The 15,907-nt window shown below is 43.5% G+C and overlaps 4 protein-coding genes across 4 annotated transcripts; all 4 read left to right on the forward strand.

The window, feature by feature from the left end:
• The first annotated feature begins 2,206 nt into the window (after positions 1 to 2,206).
• LOC143013465 (tubulin alpha chain-like) lies at positions 2,207 to 4,863 on the forward strand. The gene is made up of 4 exons (XM_076167106.1): positions 2,207 to 2,316; positions 3,120 to 3,342; positions 3,467 to 3,615; positions 3,704 to 4,863. Exons 1-4 carry the CDS (start codon positions 2,314 to 2,316, stop codon positions 4,682 to 4,684), a joined length of 1,356 nt encoding a protein of 451 aa, XP_076023221.1. The 5' UTR covers positions 2,207 to 2,313; the 3' UTR covers positions 4,685 to 4,863.
• A 1,869-nt stretch (positions 4,864 to 6,732) lies between these two features.
• Positions 6,733 to 8,248, forward strand: LOC143013155 (tubulin alpha-1A chain-like). Its single transcript, XM_076166676.1, has 3 exons — positions 6,733 to 6,868; positions 7,027 to 7,175; positions 7,268 to 8,248. Exons 1-3 carry the CDS (start codon positions 6,748 to 6,750, stop codon positions 8,246 to 8,248), a joined length of 1,251 nt encoding a protein of 416 aa, XP_076022791.1. The 5' UTR covers positions 6,733 to 6,747.
• Positions 8,249 to 9,994: 1,746 nt separating this feature from the next.
• LOC143013158 (tubulin alpha-1A chain-like) lies at positions 9,995 to 11,510 on the forward strand. Its single transcript, XM_076166679.1, has 3 exons — positions 9,995 to 10,130; positions 10,289 to 10,437; positions 10,530 to 11,510. Exons 1-3 carry the CDS (start codon positions 10,010 to 10,012, stop codon positions 11,508 to 11,510), a joined length of 1,251 nt encoding a protein of 416 aa, XP_076022794.1. The 5' UTR covers positions 9,995 to 10,009.
• A 1,743-nt stretch (positions 11,511 to 13,253) lies between these two features.
• LOC143013154 (tubulin alpha-1A chain-like) lies at positions 13,254 to 14,771 on the forward strand. The gene is made up of 3 exons (XM_076166675.1): positions 13,254 to 13,389; positions 13,547 to 13,695; positions 13,791 to 14,771. Exons 1-3 carry the CDS (start codon positions 13,269 to 13,271, stop codon positions 14,769 to 14,771), a joined length of 1,251 nt encoding a protein of 416 aa, XP_076022790.1. The 5' UTR covers positions 13,254 to 13,268.
• The last annotated feature ends 1,136 nt before the right edge of the window (positions 14,772 to 15,907 follow it).

Raw genomic sequence — 15,907 nt, forward strand, 5'->3', positions numbered from 1 at the left:
CTGTGATATCAAATGTTGTGTTTCATTATTTTTCTCTTCAGTAATATAAGATAAGATAAGAAAAGACAAGATAAGATAAAAGTTTATTATCCTGAGGGAAATTAGTGTGCAACAGTTACAGTACAATGCAGAATGAAACTAGAACGAGAAATCACCAAAACTACTGCAATATAGGAAAACGTGCAAGAGTGCATGCAGATAATAAGTACACACGAAGTACATACAATCGGGGAACAGTACATGACAGTACAAATACATAAGGAGGACAAGGGTACAAATTGCAAATGTGCATCTGGCTATATAACTACAGCATACACGTGTGTATATATGATATACAGCATCGTGTTGTGCGACATACTATAAAGTGACAGTGAGGGGGGGCTCAGATCCCTATGACCCCACTGTCCCAACCCGACCCGGGGTAGATTTATTATAAAGTCCGATGGCCACAGGGACGAAGGATTTCCTGTGGCGTTCAGTAGTACACCTGGGAGGAATGACTCTGTCACTGAAGGTGCTCTTGTATGAGGCCAGCACCAGGTGGAGTGGGTGACAGTCATTGTTCATGATGCTACGTAGCTTGCGCAGCATCCTCCTCTCCAACACACGCTCCAACGAATCAAGTTCAACCCCCAGGACGGAGCCAGCCTTCCTGACGATCTTATTGATCCTGTTGGCATCTGCTGACCTCGCCCTACTGCCCAAACACATAACCGCGAAGAAGGTGGCACCAGATAGCATCAGAATTACACTAGATCTTCTTTGCATTTGCAAAATGTCGAGTGTTTGTGTGGACATAAAAATCTAAAATGACAGTCAACATATATTCATGAAGATTTTCAATTTTCCAACTGAGAATTGTTTACATCCTGGGTTAATTCTTAGTATTTTAGTTAGTAGTACTACATATCTCAAATGATTTGTCAACATTCATCAGATTTCTTGTTTTTACCCTAGGGGTTTTTAATGCAAAATAAAGTAAGAACACCATTTTAGTGTTAAGGATTGTTCTTATAGAGATGAATCATCATGTTATAGTTAGAAAAGCACAGGTGCATCTAGTGACATTAAAATGTTTTTTCATTTCGATTTACCAGTTAACTAAATTCTAGGTTCTCAGCAAAAATGGGTTTGCATCTTAAAGAAGGTAAATATTCTTCTCTCCCAGTCTCACTTGTAGTTTAGTCGGACCAGAGGGAAGGCTGTTTATCATAGTATTCTCTAACAACGCTTCTTCAGGTGCGGCCTTTACCAAAGCATCTGAAGGACAAAACTGCTATGACGCACTGCGTAAGGTTAGTGTCATTATAGACCAGCCTCAGCCTTCCCATTACCCCAAACCCCAGCCTCATCATAGTCGCCATAGTGTGATTATTGAATTGCATTATTTGCCTTTTCCAATTACATTCCTGCCAAAGGAAAACAGTACTACAAGATGCACCCAAAATTGTTGTTCGCCAAATATGTTGACCATTACCCTAATTTATTTAAAAGGATGTATCACAGCCTTTGCTTTCCAAATTTAGATGTAGCCACTCCCAAGCTAAACTACCAAGTAAGCAGATAATATAATGGATGTAAAAATGTTTATTTTGGTATTTACAATATGGCTTAAGATCAATAAAATGTACACATTAAGAACAGACAATATTAAAGCTAATTTAAGGCTATAACAAATACAAAATCCCTTACAAAAAACAATGATGAAGAATCTTGCCTCTCATCTTGAACTCCCCTGTTAGCTGCAGTGCTCACATCACCCCATTCCAGCACTGCAAAGGCGGACGAGGACCCAAACAAAGGAGTCCTGCTAAAGCCTGAGCAGAAAGGGGTTCGTATACGCCTCGCTAATTCCTACAGGTGCTGCCCGCCTATGTTGTCCGCATATATGACTGACCTCAATTATATCACCCAATACATGGAACATCTATCAAACTTGTAATCTAATCCGCTCTGTACAGCAATTTAGCGATATTTGACATGAGATCTGTTTAAATTCTAAGACAATTGTAAAGTGGTATTGTCGGTCATGCCTCATGAATATTAATGACCTGCAATTGAAACGAAGACTCTTTGTCGGACGGCATCTCCTTCAGCCAATAGACGCCGCGGGATTCACAAAACGTTTGACTGATGGGTCTTTGACCAATGGGATGACAGTAACGTCTGCGTGACGAATCGGCCAGTATAAAGTCCGAGTCCATCCACCAAATCTCCGTCATTTCGTCTTACATCGACTGTGTGATAGTCTGACTGTAGGACATTTGTTTCAGGAGCTTCACTACCCCTAAAGCACTACGAATATATTGCAAAATGGTAAGATATATTTTAATACACGATACATTTGTTTATATAATGTAATTATAATGTTCAGTGTAATCTGAGTGATGCTGCAGTGGAGCTAGTGGTGATGATGGCGGGAGGGCGTAAGCTGCCCGAGTGGTCTGTTAGAAGTACCAGGATGTTAATAAAATGGCTACCGTTATTGTGGATGACGAAAAGGCGCGTACCCATATAGAAAACGTGAATGAAAATGAGGCAGGTGATGTGGGCTTTTTAGGTTTAGAGTTATTTGGTGCTCTGACTATAAAAGAGGAATTTGGCTTGCAGTTAATCGTTGCGGCTGTATCTTAATCCGTTACTGTGCGCCGTTTCCATTCCTCCCTCCTCAGAGTGACTCAGCACAGCATCTCTGCTGATGGCTGCCTGACTGGTACTGTTAATTGGGATGCGAAGGCCAATCTGAAGGGGAACATCATTTTTGTTCTTTCAGCTGGCATTTATCTTAGTATTAGAAGTCAGCATTTTTTTTCAAGATTCTGTGATTTTGCAGACTAGACATGATGGTTTTAGGAGAAATTTAATAAGCCTCTTACCGGGTGGGGGTTAAGACTAACGGCAACAAGGGTCTAAATAAAACACCTTATCTATAGCATAGACGCTCTGGATTGCAACTGAATCTGAAATCAATACAATCTACGATTTAGGAAAAAAAAAAAAAGCTTCTCTAAATATCTCGCCCTTCCCTGTCACAACATATAATGCTGCTGGCACCATTTTGACTATTGAGTACCTTTTTTCCTCCTCCGTGACTTCAACAATTTTTTTCCCTTTTCCAGCGTGAGTGCATCTCCATCCACGTTGGTCAGGCTGGTGTCCAGATTGGTAATGCCTGCTGGGAACTGTACTGCCTGGAACATGGAATTCAGCCTGATGGACAGATGCCCAGTGACAAGACCCGGGGTGGTGGAGACGATTCTTTTAACACCTTCTTCAGTGAGACTGGAGCTGGAAAGCACGTCCCCAGGGCAGTGTTTGTCGACCTGGAGCCCACTGTCATTGGTAAAGTCTGATATGTACACAAGCTACAAATTTAAATGACACGTAACATGCATACAAACATGTATATAATATAGCGATTTTCAAGATGAATGGATTTCTCTGAAACAACAATCTGTCTCCCCAGATGAGGTGCGCTCTGGGACCTACCGTCAGCTGTTTCATCCTGAGCAGCTGATCACTGGTAAGGAGGATGCTGCTAATAACTACGCCCGTGGACACTACACCATTGGCAAAGAAGTCATTGACCTGGTGCTGGACAGGACCCGCAAACTGGTGGGTGGAATAATGACAAAGGAATGACCACATTTTGTTATGTACTGCATTGCTGAAATGAAACCCTTTTCTTTCCCTCTGTCCTCAGGCTGATCAGTGCACAGGCCTGCAGGGCTTCCTGGTTTTCCACAGCTTTGGAGGTGGTACCGGCTCTGGTTTCACCTCCTTGTTGATGGAGCGTCTGTCTGTAGATTACGGCAAGAAGTCCAAATTGGAGTTCTCCATCTACCCAGCTCCTCAGGTGTCCACTGCTGTGGTGGAGCCCTACAATGCCATCCTGACCACCCACACCACCCTAGAGCACTCTGATTGTGCCTTCATGGTAGATAATGAGGCCATCTATGATATCTGTCGTAGGAACCTAGACATCGAGCGCCCCTCTTACACCAACCTGAACAGGTTGATCAGTCAGATTGTGTCCTCCATCACTGCTTCCCTTCGCTTTGATGGTGCCCTCAATGTTGATCTGACTGAGTTCCAGACCAACTTGGTGCCCTATCCTCGTATTCACTTCCCTCTGGCCACCTATGCCCCTGTCATCTCTGCAGAGAAAGCTTACCATGAGCAGCTCTCTGTGTCTGAAATCACCAATGCTTGCTTTGAGCCAGCCAATCAGATGGTGAAATGTGACCCTCGCCATGGTAAATACATGGCCTGCTGCCTGTTGTATCGTGGTGATGTGGTGCCTAAAGATGTCAATGCTGCCATTGCTACCATCAAAACCAAGCGCACCATCCAGTTTGTGGACTGGTGCCCCACTGGTTTCAAGGTTGGCATCAACTACCAGCCACCCACTGTTGTCCCTGGAGGAGACCTGGCCAAGGTCCAGAGGGCCGTGTGTATGCTGAGCAACACCACTGCTATCGCAGAGGCCTGGGCTCGGCTTGACCACAAGTTTGATCTGATGTACGCTAAACGTGCTTTTGTGCACTGGTATGTGGGTGAGGGTATGGAGGAGGGAGAGTTCTCTGAGGCCAGGGAGGACATGGCAGCTCTGGAGAAGGATTATGAGGAGGTTGGAGTTGACTCAGTTGAGGGTGAGGGAGAGGAAGAAGGAGAGGAGTACTAAAGGTCGAAATAGTTGACTCTTTCAATGTTCAAGTTCCTAGTTAAGTTTAGACGTCAGATTTGAAAACTTTCCGAAACGTTCCCACATGAATTAAAAATCACGATACAATAAGTTCTACATTTTGCATAATTTCATGTTCTTGTGAAATGAAAAGTTAAATAAAGCTCTTGTAACCGAAATGTTCTAATTTTTCATTTTGTAATACTGACTGAATATTCTTGTTGTATTTATGTGCACACAATGTAAAATAGCACCTGTTATCCATCAGACTTTTTTCTTATTATATTATTTCCTGTTTTGACCCTAATGGTTCTCTTTTCTCCCAGTTCTTCAATTGTTGTAATTTAGACAGTGAAATTAGAAGGAAGGCTCTTCATCATAGTATTCTCGGTCCACGCATCTCCAGGTTGGCCTTCATCAAAGCATCTCTTGGCCATAAGTGCTATGACGCACTCTGTACAGTAGGTGTCAGTATGGACCTTTCATCTGCCCCTGCATCAGTATGAATGGGCAAATGGAGGAAAGCTCTCCTATACAATAACAGTCATTTTCAACTGTTGTAGACTAACTGACATAGCTACAGTATATCGATGTGGACCTGCACGTTAATCCTATATCATTTAAAAAACTGATTAGACGTTTGACAAATCATTTGTTTAATGCCGAGTATCAACCTTTTGGTGTTCAATGCAGCACCTCTATAGCGTTATGTATAAATCCGGCCAGTGCTCCTTGTTCTAACATTTAAAATGCAATGAGTGGTGGTGCAACTTACAAATGTTACTTTAATAGGTGCAACAAGCTTTTAACTGCAGTTAACAGGCCACTTGCACAATGATGCAAACAAAAACAAACACAATCCATAAATCCCCCTTTCAGTTCGAACTCCGCTGTGACTCAGCACTCCAAGCCTGCAACGCAACGACTGACGAAGACCCAAACAAAGGAGTCTCTGCTAAAGCCTGATCAAAATGGGTTTATAGAGGCCGGCTAGTTCATAATGATGAAGTCCCGCATAATATGAGATTTACTTTGTGTTCTGTTGCCCTCGCATTAATGTTCAGCGTATTGTTGTCTGGGCATCATGTCAATAAAGGTGGAGAAGGGGGGACGTGCTTTCAGCCGAATAACGTAAACATGTTAGGCAGCGAGATTTCTCTTCAGTCAAGCACTAAGTGGCATTATGGATCGCGCCGCATATATAATAACGTCAGGCAACTATGAAGAAAATCCGTGTCCAATTGTCGTCACAGGTGAGATTTATGTCCTATAGTCCCATTCAGCCAATCATAATCCACGGGCATCATAATATATTTGACTAATGGGTATTTCACCAATGGAGTGAGAGTCTCAGCAATCAAACGTTGTACGTCATTAATTGATTGACGTTGTATGAGGTCAAGCGTTTGACGCCGACACACCTCTGTGTTTCTATGCGGTCAGCATATATACCGCTGTCACCCTGAAACCTCGGTCCTCTTACATTGACTGCGGAAGTGTCATATTGTAGGACTTTTGTTCCAAGAGCTTCTACAGCACTACTAAACTATACCAAATTTACCAAAATGGTAAGAGCTACTTTACTGTGTGATACATAACTTTATATACTGTCCATTGTAATTTTAGTGATGCTGCTATGAACAGGTGGGAAATATAAAATGGCATATTGCAAATGTGCAAAAGTAGTTTGCATGTCAAGAATAGGTGAATCAAAGTAAGGCTGGTGGTTTGGGCTGCTTTAGGTTTAGGGTTACATGGTGGGCTAAAAAAAGGGTGTTTTTGCACTATTGTGTTGTATTTATGCACGTTTGTTACCCTGACTGTACATGCTCCCACCACTGTCTTGTTGAAATTGATGTCATATCACCAATATGAAACAATGGGAAATAGAACAATGAAATTGTATTTAGCACATTTATTGCTCTCAAACTAACCTTTACTCCCCCCCCCACCCCACTCAGCGTGAGTGTGTCTCTATCCACGTTGGTCAGGCTGGTGTCCAGATTGGTAATGCCTGCTGGGAGTTGCACTGCTTGGAACATGGGATTCAACCTGATGGCCAGATGCCCAGTGACAAGACCACTGGAGGAGGAGATGATTCCTTCATCACCTTCTTCAGTGAGACTGGAGCTGGAAAGCACGTCCCCAGGGCAGTGTTTGTTGACCTGGAGCCCACTGTCATTGGTAAAGTCTAATATGTTTATATGTAAATTAAATTGTATTCCTGCGACCCACTAGAGTATAAGCGGTAACAAGATGATGGATGGATGGGTGGATGGATACAGTATATTGCCAATTCCAACATGAATGTATTTCTCTGAAACAACAATCTGTGTCCCCAGATGAGGTGCGCTCTGGGACCTACCGTCAGCTGTTTCACCCTGAGCACCTGATCACTGGTAAGGAGGATGCAGCCAATAACTACGCCCGTGGACACTACACCATTGGCAAAGAGATCATTGACCTGGTGCTGGACAGGATCCGCAAACTGGTGGGTGATGAGTCAACAAATGGATTAATTAATGATACAGGAATGACCTAATTTGTTTTTTAAATGAAACCCTTTTCTCTCTCTGTCCTCAGGCTGACCAGTGCACAGGCCTGCAGGGCTTCCTGGTTTTCCACAGCTTTGGAGGTGGTACCGGCTCAGGTTTCACCTCCTTGTTGATGGAGCGTCTGTCTGTTGACTATGGCAAGAAGTCCAAGCTGGAGTTCTCCATCTACCCAGCACCTCAGATGTCCACTGCTGTGGTGGAGCCCTACAATGCCATCATGACCACCCACACCACCCTAGAGCACTCTGACTGTGCCTTCATGGTAGATAATGAGGCCATCTATGATATCTGTCGTAGGAACCTTGACATTGAGCGCCCCTCTTACACCAACCTGAACCGGCTAATTGGTCAGATTGTGTCCTCCATCACTGCTTCCCTTCGCTTTGATGGTGCCCTCAATGTTGATCTGACTGAGTTCCAGACCAATTTGGTGCCTTATCCTCGTATTCATTTCCCTCTGGCCACCTATGCCCCTGTCATCTCTGCAGAGAAAGCTTACCATGAGCAGCTCTCTGTGGCTGAAATCACCAATGCCTGCTTCGAACCACCCAATCAGATGGTGAAATGCGACCCTCGCCATGGTAAATACATGGCCTGCTGCCTGTTGTATCGTGGTGATGTGGTGCCTAAAGATGTCAATGCTGCCATTGCTACCATCAAAACCAAGCGCACCATCCAGTTTGTGGACTGGTGCCCCACTGGTTTCAAGGTTGGCATCAACTACCAGCCACCCACTGTTGTCCCTGGAGGAGACCTGGCCAAGGTCCAGAGGGCCGTGTGTATGCTGAGCAACACCACTGCTATCGCAGAGGCCTGGGCTCGGCTTGACCACAAATTTGATCTGATGTACTCCAAACGTGCTTTTGTGCACTGGTATGTGGGTGAGGGTATGGAGGAGGGAGAGTTCTCTGAGGCCAGGGAGGACATGGCAGCTCTGGAGAAGGATTATGAGGAGGTTGGGCTTGACTCAGTTGAGGCTGAGGGAGAGGAGGAAGGAGAGGAGTACTAAAGGTTGAAATATTTGACTTTCTAAATGTTCAAGTTCCAAGTTAAGTTTAGTCCTCAGATTTGAAAACCTCAGAAACCTTCTTACATGAATTCAAAAGCAAGACACAATAAGTTCTACATTTGCCATAATTTCAAGTTCTTGTGAAATAAAAAGTGAAATACAGCTCTTGTGACTGAAAAGTTGTTCTCTTATTCTTCGTTTCGTAATACTGAGTCAGAATGTTCTTGTCATATTTTTTTTGGACATAATGTAAAGTAGCTGTAAAGATTTGTTGGCATTATCCATCCGATTTTTTCTTATTATATTATTTCCTATTTTAAGATAAGATAAGTCTTTATCATCCCGAGGGAAATTACTGTGCAACAGTTACAGTACAGTGGAGAATGAAACGAAAGAATCACCTCTACTGCAAACAACGTGCAAGAATGCATGCAAGATAATACAAGTACACACAATGAAGGGTACAACGTACATTAAATAGGGCTTTCAACAGCAGTTAACAGGCCACTTCTGCAATGATGCTAACAATAAAAAACATAATCCATAATTTCGCCTCCCAGTTAAACCCCGCTGTCACTCAGCACTCCAAGACGGCAACGCAAAAAATTGATGAGGAGTGGACCCAAACAAAGGAGTCTCTGCTGAAGCCTGATCAAAATGGGTTTATAGAGGCCCGTTAGTTCCTAATGATGAAGTCCCACATAAAATTAGATTTAGTTTGTATTTTAATACCCTCGCATTACTGATAGGCATATTGTTGTCTGGGCACTATGTCAATAAAGGTGGCGATTTGGGGAACGCGCTTTCAGTCGAATTACTTCAACATGTCAGGCGCCGAGATTTCTCTTCAGTCAATCACTAAGTGGCATTATGGGTCGCGCCGCATAAATAATAACGTCATGCAAACATTAAAGAAAATTCGTGTCCAATTGGCGTCACAGGTGAGATTTATGTCCTATAGTCCCATTCAGCTAACCATTATCCACGAGCATTATAATATGTTTGACTGATGGGTATTTTACCAATGAGTGAGTCTCAGCAATCAAACGTTGTACGTCATTAACTGATTGACGTTGTATGAGGTCAAGCGTTTGACGCCGACACACCTCTGTGTTTCTATGCGGTCAGCATATATACCGCTGTCACCCTGAAACCTCTGTCCTCTTACATTGACTGCGGAAGTGTCATATTGTAGGACATTTGTTCCCAGAGCTTCTACAGCATAACTAAACTATACCAAATTTACCAAAATGGTAAGAGCTACTTTACTGTGTGATACATAACTTTATATACTGTCCATTGTAATTTTAGTGATGCTGCTTAATGACTTAGTAATGATCAGGTGGGAAATATAAAATGGCATATTGCAAATGTGCAAAAGTAGTTTGCATGTCAAAAATAGGTGAATCAAAGTAAGGCTGGTGGTTTGGGCTGCTTTAGGTTTAGGGTTACATGGTGGGCTAAAAAAAGGGTGTTTTTGCACTATTGTGTTGTATTTATGCACGTTTGTTACCCTGACTGTACATGCTCCCACCACTGTCTTGTTGAAATTGATGTCATATCACCAATATGAAACAATGGGAAATAGAACAATGAAATTGTATTTAGCACATTTATTGCTCTCAAACTAACCTTTACTCCCCCCCCCACCCCACTCAGCGTGAGTGTGTCTCTATCCACGTTGGTCAGGCTGGTGTCCAGATTGGTAATGCCTGCTGGGAGTTGCACTGCTTGGAACATGGGATTCAACCTGATGGCCAGATGCCCAGTGACAAGACCACTGGAGGAGGAGATGATTCCTTCATCACCTTCTTCAGTGAGACTGGAGCTGGAAAGCACGTCCCCAGGGCAGTGTTTGTTGACCTGGAGCCCACTGTCATTGGTAAAGTCTAATATGTTTATATGTAAATTAAATTGTATTCCTGCGACCCACTAGAGTATAAGCGGTAACAAGATGATGGATGGATGGGTGGATGGATACAGTATATTGCCAATTCCAACATGAATGTATTTCTCTGAAACAACAATCTGTGTCCCCAGATGAGGTGCGCTCTGGGACCTACCGTCAGCTGTTTCACCCTGAGCACCTGATCACTGGTAAGGAGGATGCAGCCAATAACTACGCCCGTGGACACTACACCATTGGCAAAGAGATCATTGACCTGGTGCTGGACAGGATCCGCAAACTGGTGGGTGATGAGTCAACAAATGGATTAATTAATGATACAGGAATGACCTAATTTGTTTTTTAAATGAAACCCTTTTCTCTCTCTGTCCTCAGGCTGACCAGTGCACAGGCCTGCAGGGCTTCCTGGTTTTCCACAGCTTTGGAGGTGGTACCGGCTCAGGTTTCACCTCCTTGTTGATGGAGCGTCTGTCTGTTGACTATGGCAAGAAGTCCAAGCTGGAGTTCTCCATCTACCCAGCACCTCAGATGTCCACTGCTGTGGTGGAGCCCTACAATGCCATCATGACCACCCACACCACCCTAGAGCACTCTGACTGTGCCTTCATGGTAGATAATGAGGCCATCTATGATATCTGTCGTAGGAACCTTGACATTGAGCGCCCCTCTTACACCAACCTGAACCGGCTAATTGGTCAGATTGTGTCCTCCATCACTGCTTCCCTTCGCTTTGATGGTGCCCTCAATGTTGATCTGACTGAGTTCCAGACCAATTTGGTGCCTTATCCTCGTATTCATTTCCCTCTGGCCACCTATGCCCCTGTCATCTCTGCAGAGAAAGCTTACCATGAGCAGCTCTCTGTGGCTGAAATCACCAATGCCTGCTTCGAACCACCCAATCAGATGGTGAAATGCGACCCTCGCCATGGTAAATACATGGCCTGCTGCCTGTTGTATCGTGGTGATGTGGTGCCTAAAGATGTCAATGCTGCCATTGCTACCATCAAAACCAAGCGCACCATCCAGTTTGTGGACTGGTGCCCCACTGGTTTCAAGGTTGGCATCAACTACCAGCCACCCACTGTTGTCCCTGGAGGAGACCTGGCCAAGGTCCAGAGGGCCGTGTGTATGCTGAGCAACACCACTGCTATCGCAGAGGCCTGGGCTCGGCTTGACCACAAATTTGATCTGATGTACTCCAAACGTGCTTTTGTGCACTGGTATGTGGGTGAGGGTATGGAGGAGGGAGAGTTCTCTGAGGCCAGGGAGGACATGGCAGCTCTGGAGAAGGATTATGAGGAAGTTGGGCTTGACTCAGTTGAGGCTGAGGGAGAGGAGGAAGGAGAGGAGTACTAAAGGTTGAAATATTTGACTTTCTAAATGTTCAAGTTCCAAGTTAAGTTTAGTCCTCAGATTTGAAAACCTCAGAAACCTTCTTACATGAATTCAAAAGCAAGACACAATAAGTTCTACATTTGCCATAATTTCAAGTTCTTGTGAAATAAAAAGTGAAATACAGCTCTTGTGACTGAAAAGTTGTTCTCTTATTCTTCGTTTCGTAATACTGAGTCAGAATGTTCTTGTCATATTTTTTTTGGACATAATGTAAAGTAGCTGTAAAGATTTGTTGGCATTATCCATCCGATTTTTTCTTATTATATTATTTCCTATTTTAAGATAAGATAAGTCTTTATCATCCCGAGGGAAATTACTGTGCAACAGTTACAGTACAGTGGAGAATGAAACGAAAGAATCACCTCTATTGCAAACAACGTGCAAGAATGCATGCAAGATAATACAAGTACACACAATGAAGGGTACAAAGTACATTAAATAGGGCTTTTAACAGCAGTTAACAGGCCACTTGCACAATGATGCAAACAATAAAAAACATAATCCATAAATTCGCCTCCCAGCTAAACCCCGCTGTCACTCAGCACTCCATGCCGGGCCGGCAATGCAAAAAATTGACGAGGACCCAAACAAAGGAGTCTCTGCTAAAGCCTGATCAAAATGGGTTTATAGAGGCCCGTTAGTTCCTAATGACGAAGTCCCACATACAATTAGATTTAGTTTGTATTCTAATACCCTCGCATTACTGATAGGCATATTGTTGTCTGGGCGCTATGTCAATAAAGGTGGAGATGGGGGGAACGCGCTTTCAGTCGAATTACTTCAACATGTCAGGCGCCGAGATTTCTCTTCAGTCAATCACTAAGTGGCATTATGGGTCGCGCCGCATAAATAATAACGTCATGCAATCATGAAGAAAATTCGTGTCCAATTGGCGTCACAGGTGAGATTTATGTCCTATAGTCCCATTCAGCTAACCATTATCCACGAGCATTATAATATGTTTGACTGATGGGTATTTTACCAATGAGTGAGTCTCAGCAATCAAACGTTATACGTCATTAAATTATTGACGTTGTATGGGGCCGTTGTATGACGCCGACACACCTCTGTGTTTCTATGCGGTCAGCATATATACCGCTGTCACCCTGAAACCTCTGTCCTCTTACATTGACTGCGGAAGTGTCATATTGTAGGACATTTGTTCCAAGAGCTTCTACAGCATAACTAAACTATACCAAATTTACCAAAATGGTAAGAGCTACTTTACTGTGTGAAACATAACTTTATATACTGTCCATTGTAATTTTAGTGATGCTGCTTAATGACTTAGTTATGATCAGGTGGGAAATATAAAATGGCATATTGCAAATGTGCAAAAGTAGTTTGCATGTCAAGAATAGGTGAATCAAAGTAAGGCTGGGGGTTTGGGCTGCTTTAGGTTTAGGGTTACATGGTGGGCTAAAAAAAGGGTGTTTTTGCACTATTGTGTTGTATTTATGCATGTTTGTTACCCTGACTGTACATGCTCCCACCACTGTCTTGTTGAAATTGATGTCATATCACCAATATGAAACAATGGGAAATAGAACAATGAAATTGTATTTAGCACATTTATTGCTCTCAAACTAACCTTTACTCCCCCCCCACCCCACTCAGCGTGAGTGTGTCTCTATCCACGTTGGTCAGGCTGGTGTCCAGATTGGTAATGCCTGCTGGGAGTTGCACTGCTTGGAACATGGGATTCAACCTGATGGCCAGATGCCCAGTGACAAGACCACTGGAGGAGGAGATGATTCCTTCATCACCTTCTTCAGTGAGACTGGAGCTGGAAAGCACGTCCCCAGGGCAGTGTTTGTTGACCTGGAGCCCACTGTCATTGGTAAAGTCTAATATGTTTATATGTAAATTAAATTGTATTCCTGCGACCCACTAGAGTATAAGCGGTAACAAGATGATGGATGGATGGGTGGATGAATACAGTATATTGCCATTCCAACATGAATGTATTTCTCTGAAACAACAATCTGTCTCCCCAGATGAGGTGCGCTCTGGGACCTACCGTCAGCTGTTTCACCCTGAGCACCTGATCACTGGTAAGGAGGATGCAGCCAATAACTACGCTCGTGGACACTACACCATTGGCAAAGAGATCATTGACCTGGTGCTGGACAGGATCCGCAAACTGGTGGGTGATGAGTCAACAAATGGATTAATTAATGATACAGGAATGACCTAACTTTGTTTTTTAAATGAAACCCTTTTCTCTCCCTCTGTCCTCAGGCTGACCAGTGCACAGGCCTGCAGGGTTTCCTGGTTTTCCACAGCTTTGGAGGTGGTACCGGCTCAGGTTTCACCTCCTTGTTGATGGAGCGTCTGTCTGTTGACTATGGCAAGAAGTCCAAGCTGGAGTTCTCCATCTACCCAGCTCCTCAGATGTCCACTGCTGTGGTGGAGCCCTACAATGCCATCATGACCACCCACACCACCCTAGAGCACTCTGACTGTGCCTTCATGGTAGATAATGAGGCCATCTATGATATCTGTCGTAGGAACCTTGACATTGAGCGCCCCTCTTACACCAACCTGAACCGGCTAATTGGTCAGATTGTGTCCTCCATCACTGCTTCCCTTCGCTTTGATGGTGCCCTCAATGTTGATCTGACTGAGTTCCAGACCAATTTGGTGCCCTATCCTCGTATTCATTTCCCTCTGGCAACCTATGCCCCTGTCATCTCTGCAGAAAAAGCTTACCATGAACAGCTCTCTGTGGCTGAAATCACCAATGCCTGCTTCGAACCACCCAATCAGATGGTGAAATGTGACCCTCGCCATGGTAAATACATGGCCTGCTGCCTGTTGTATCGTGGTGATGTGGTGCCTAAAGATGTCAATGCTGCCATTGCTACCATCAAAACCAAGCGCACCATCCAGTTTGTGGACTGGTGCCCCACTGGTTTCAAGGTTGGCATCAACTACCAGCCACCCACTGTTGTCCCTGGAGGAGACCTGGCCAAGGTCCAGAGGGCCGTGTGTATGCTGAGCAACACCACTGCTATCGCAGAGGCCTGGGCTCGGCTTGACCACAAGTTTGATCTGATGTACGCTAAGCGTGCTTTTGTGCACTGGTATGTGGGTGAGGGTATGGAGGAGGGAGAGTTCTCTGAGGCCAGGGAGGACATGGCAGCTCTGGAGAAGGATTATGAGGAGGTTGGGCTTGACTCAGTTGAGGGTGAGGAAGAGGAAGAAGGAGAGGAGTACTAAATGTTGAAATTGTTAAATTTATGCCTCAGTTTGGACAACTTTGAATATTACCTTAAAAATGTTGTCATGTCCCTGTTGAATCAAGCTCTTGTGACATGAAAAGTTGTTTCTGATTATTCCCTTCAGTAATACAGAATCTGAATAACTATGGATCATCTTTAAGATGTCTTCTGAGTTGGGTATTTTTTTCAAACTCGATTGCCATTATTAAAATTGAGATTTACTTGCAAACTTACTATGTAAACGTTACGTAACAACAGAGCTGTCTAAGGACACAGAAACACTTTTATTTCTTGATAGAAATTCTATAATACTATCAATGTCTGATATCCTACCTCATCATCCATCATCAACCAGCATCTCCATGACAATCACTATGATAATGCAATAAAAGCACAGGTGCAACTTGTAGCTTCACCAATTTTTTTCTAGTTAGGTTCACCAGGTAAGCAAATTCTAGGTGCATAGCAAAAATGAGTTTGCACCTTCAATAGGTTCCAGATCTTTAGCAAATGATGCAAGATATAACAGATGGCAATTTTCTTCCCTCTGTCCCTCAGTTGTTGTAATTAAGACTGTGAGATTAGAGGGAAGGCTGGTCATCATAATATGAACCATTCCATTTGGGCCTGTCATAAAAACAACAAGGAAAGGCTGTGGCTTAGATTTAGACACATGCGCTAGTTTGTTTAATCACATTGAATATTACTGACAAGCAGACGTGGATGACAAGGAAGCAAATGTTATTGTTATAAGTCTCACAGTATGTGTGTCAATATTCAATGTTACTTACTATCTTGTCAATTGGGCTATAAATATGAAGTGAGCTCCCACTGGAAAAATGATTAAATAAGACTCAAAATAACATTCAAAGATGCACACACAGTGGAAACAGTTGCACTCAGCTGGAAAATAAATGTAATTGATAGTGGTGAGACCACAAACATCTCCGAAAGGCGCTGAAAATTTGAAACTCCCAAAAGTCAAAAGCCAAAGCAACTAAAGAATAAACAGTGTAAGAGATCTTCATATAGTTAAAGGGTCAGATCTGGGGTTACTGTAAGTTTGGTTGAGCGTCATGTTGTTGTACAGAGGTGTGTTGATAAAGTTGGTAAAGTCATGTCATGTATGTCATT

Source organism: Genypterus blacodes, unplaced genomic scaffold (genome assembly GCF_046128005.1).
Source record: "Genypterus blacodes isolate CSIRO-AG114 ecotype Tasmania unplaced genomic scaffold, CSIRO-AGI_Gbla_v1 ptg000156l_1, whole genome shotgun sequence".
In the NCBI taxonomy this organism is placed as follows: Eukaryota; Metazoa; Chordata; class Actinopteri; order Ophidiiformes; family Ophidiidae; genus Genypterus; species Genypterus blacodes.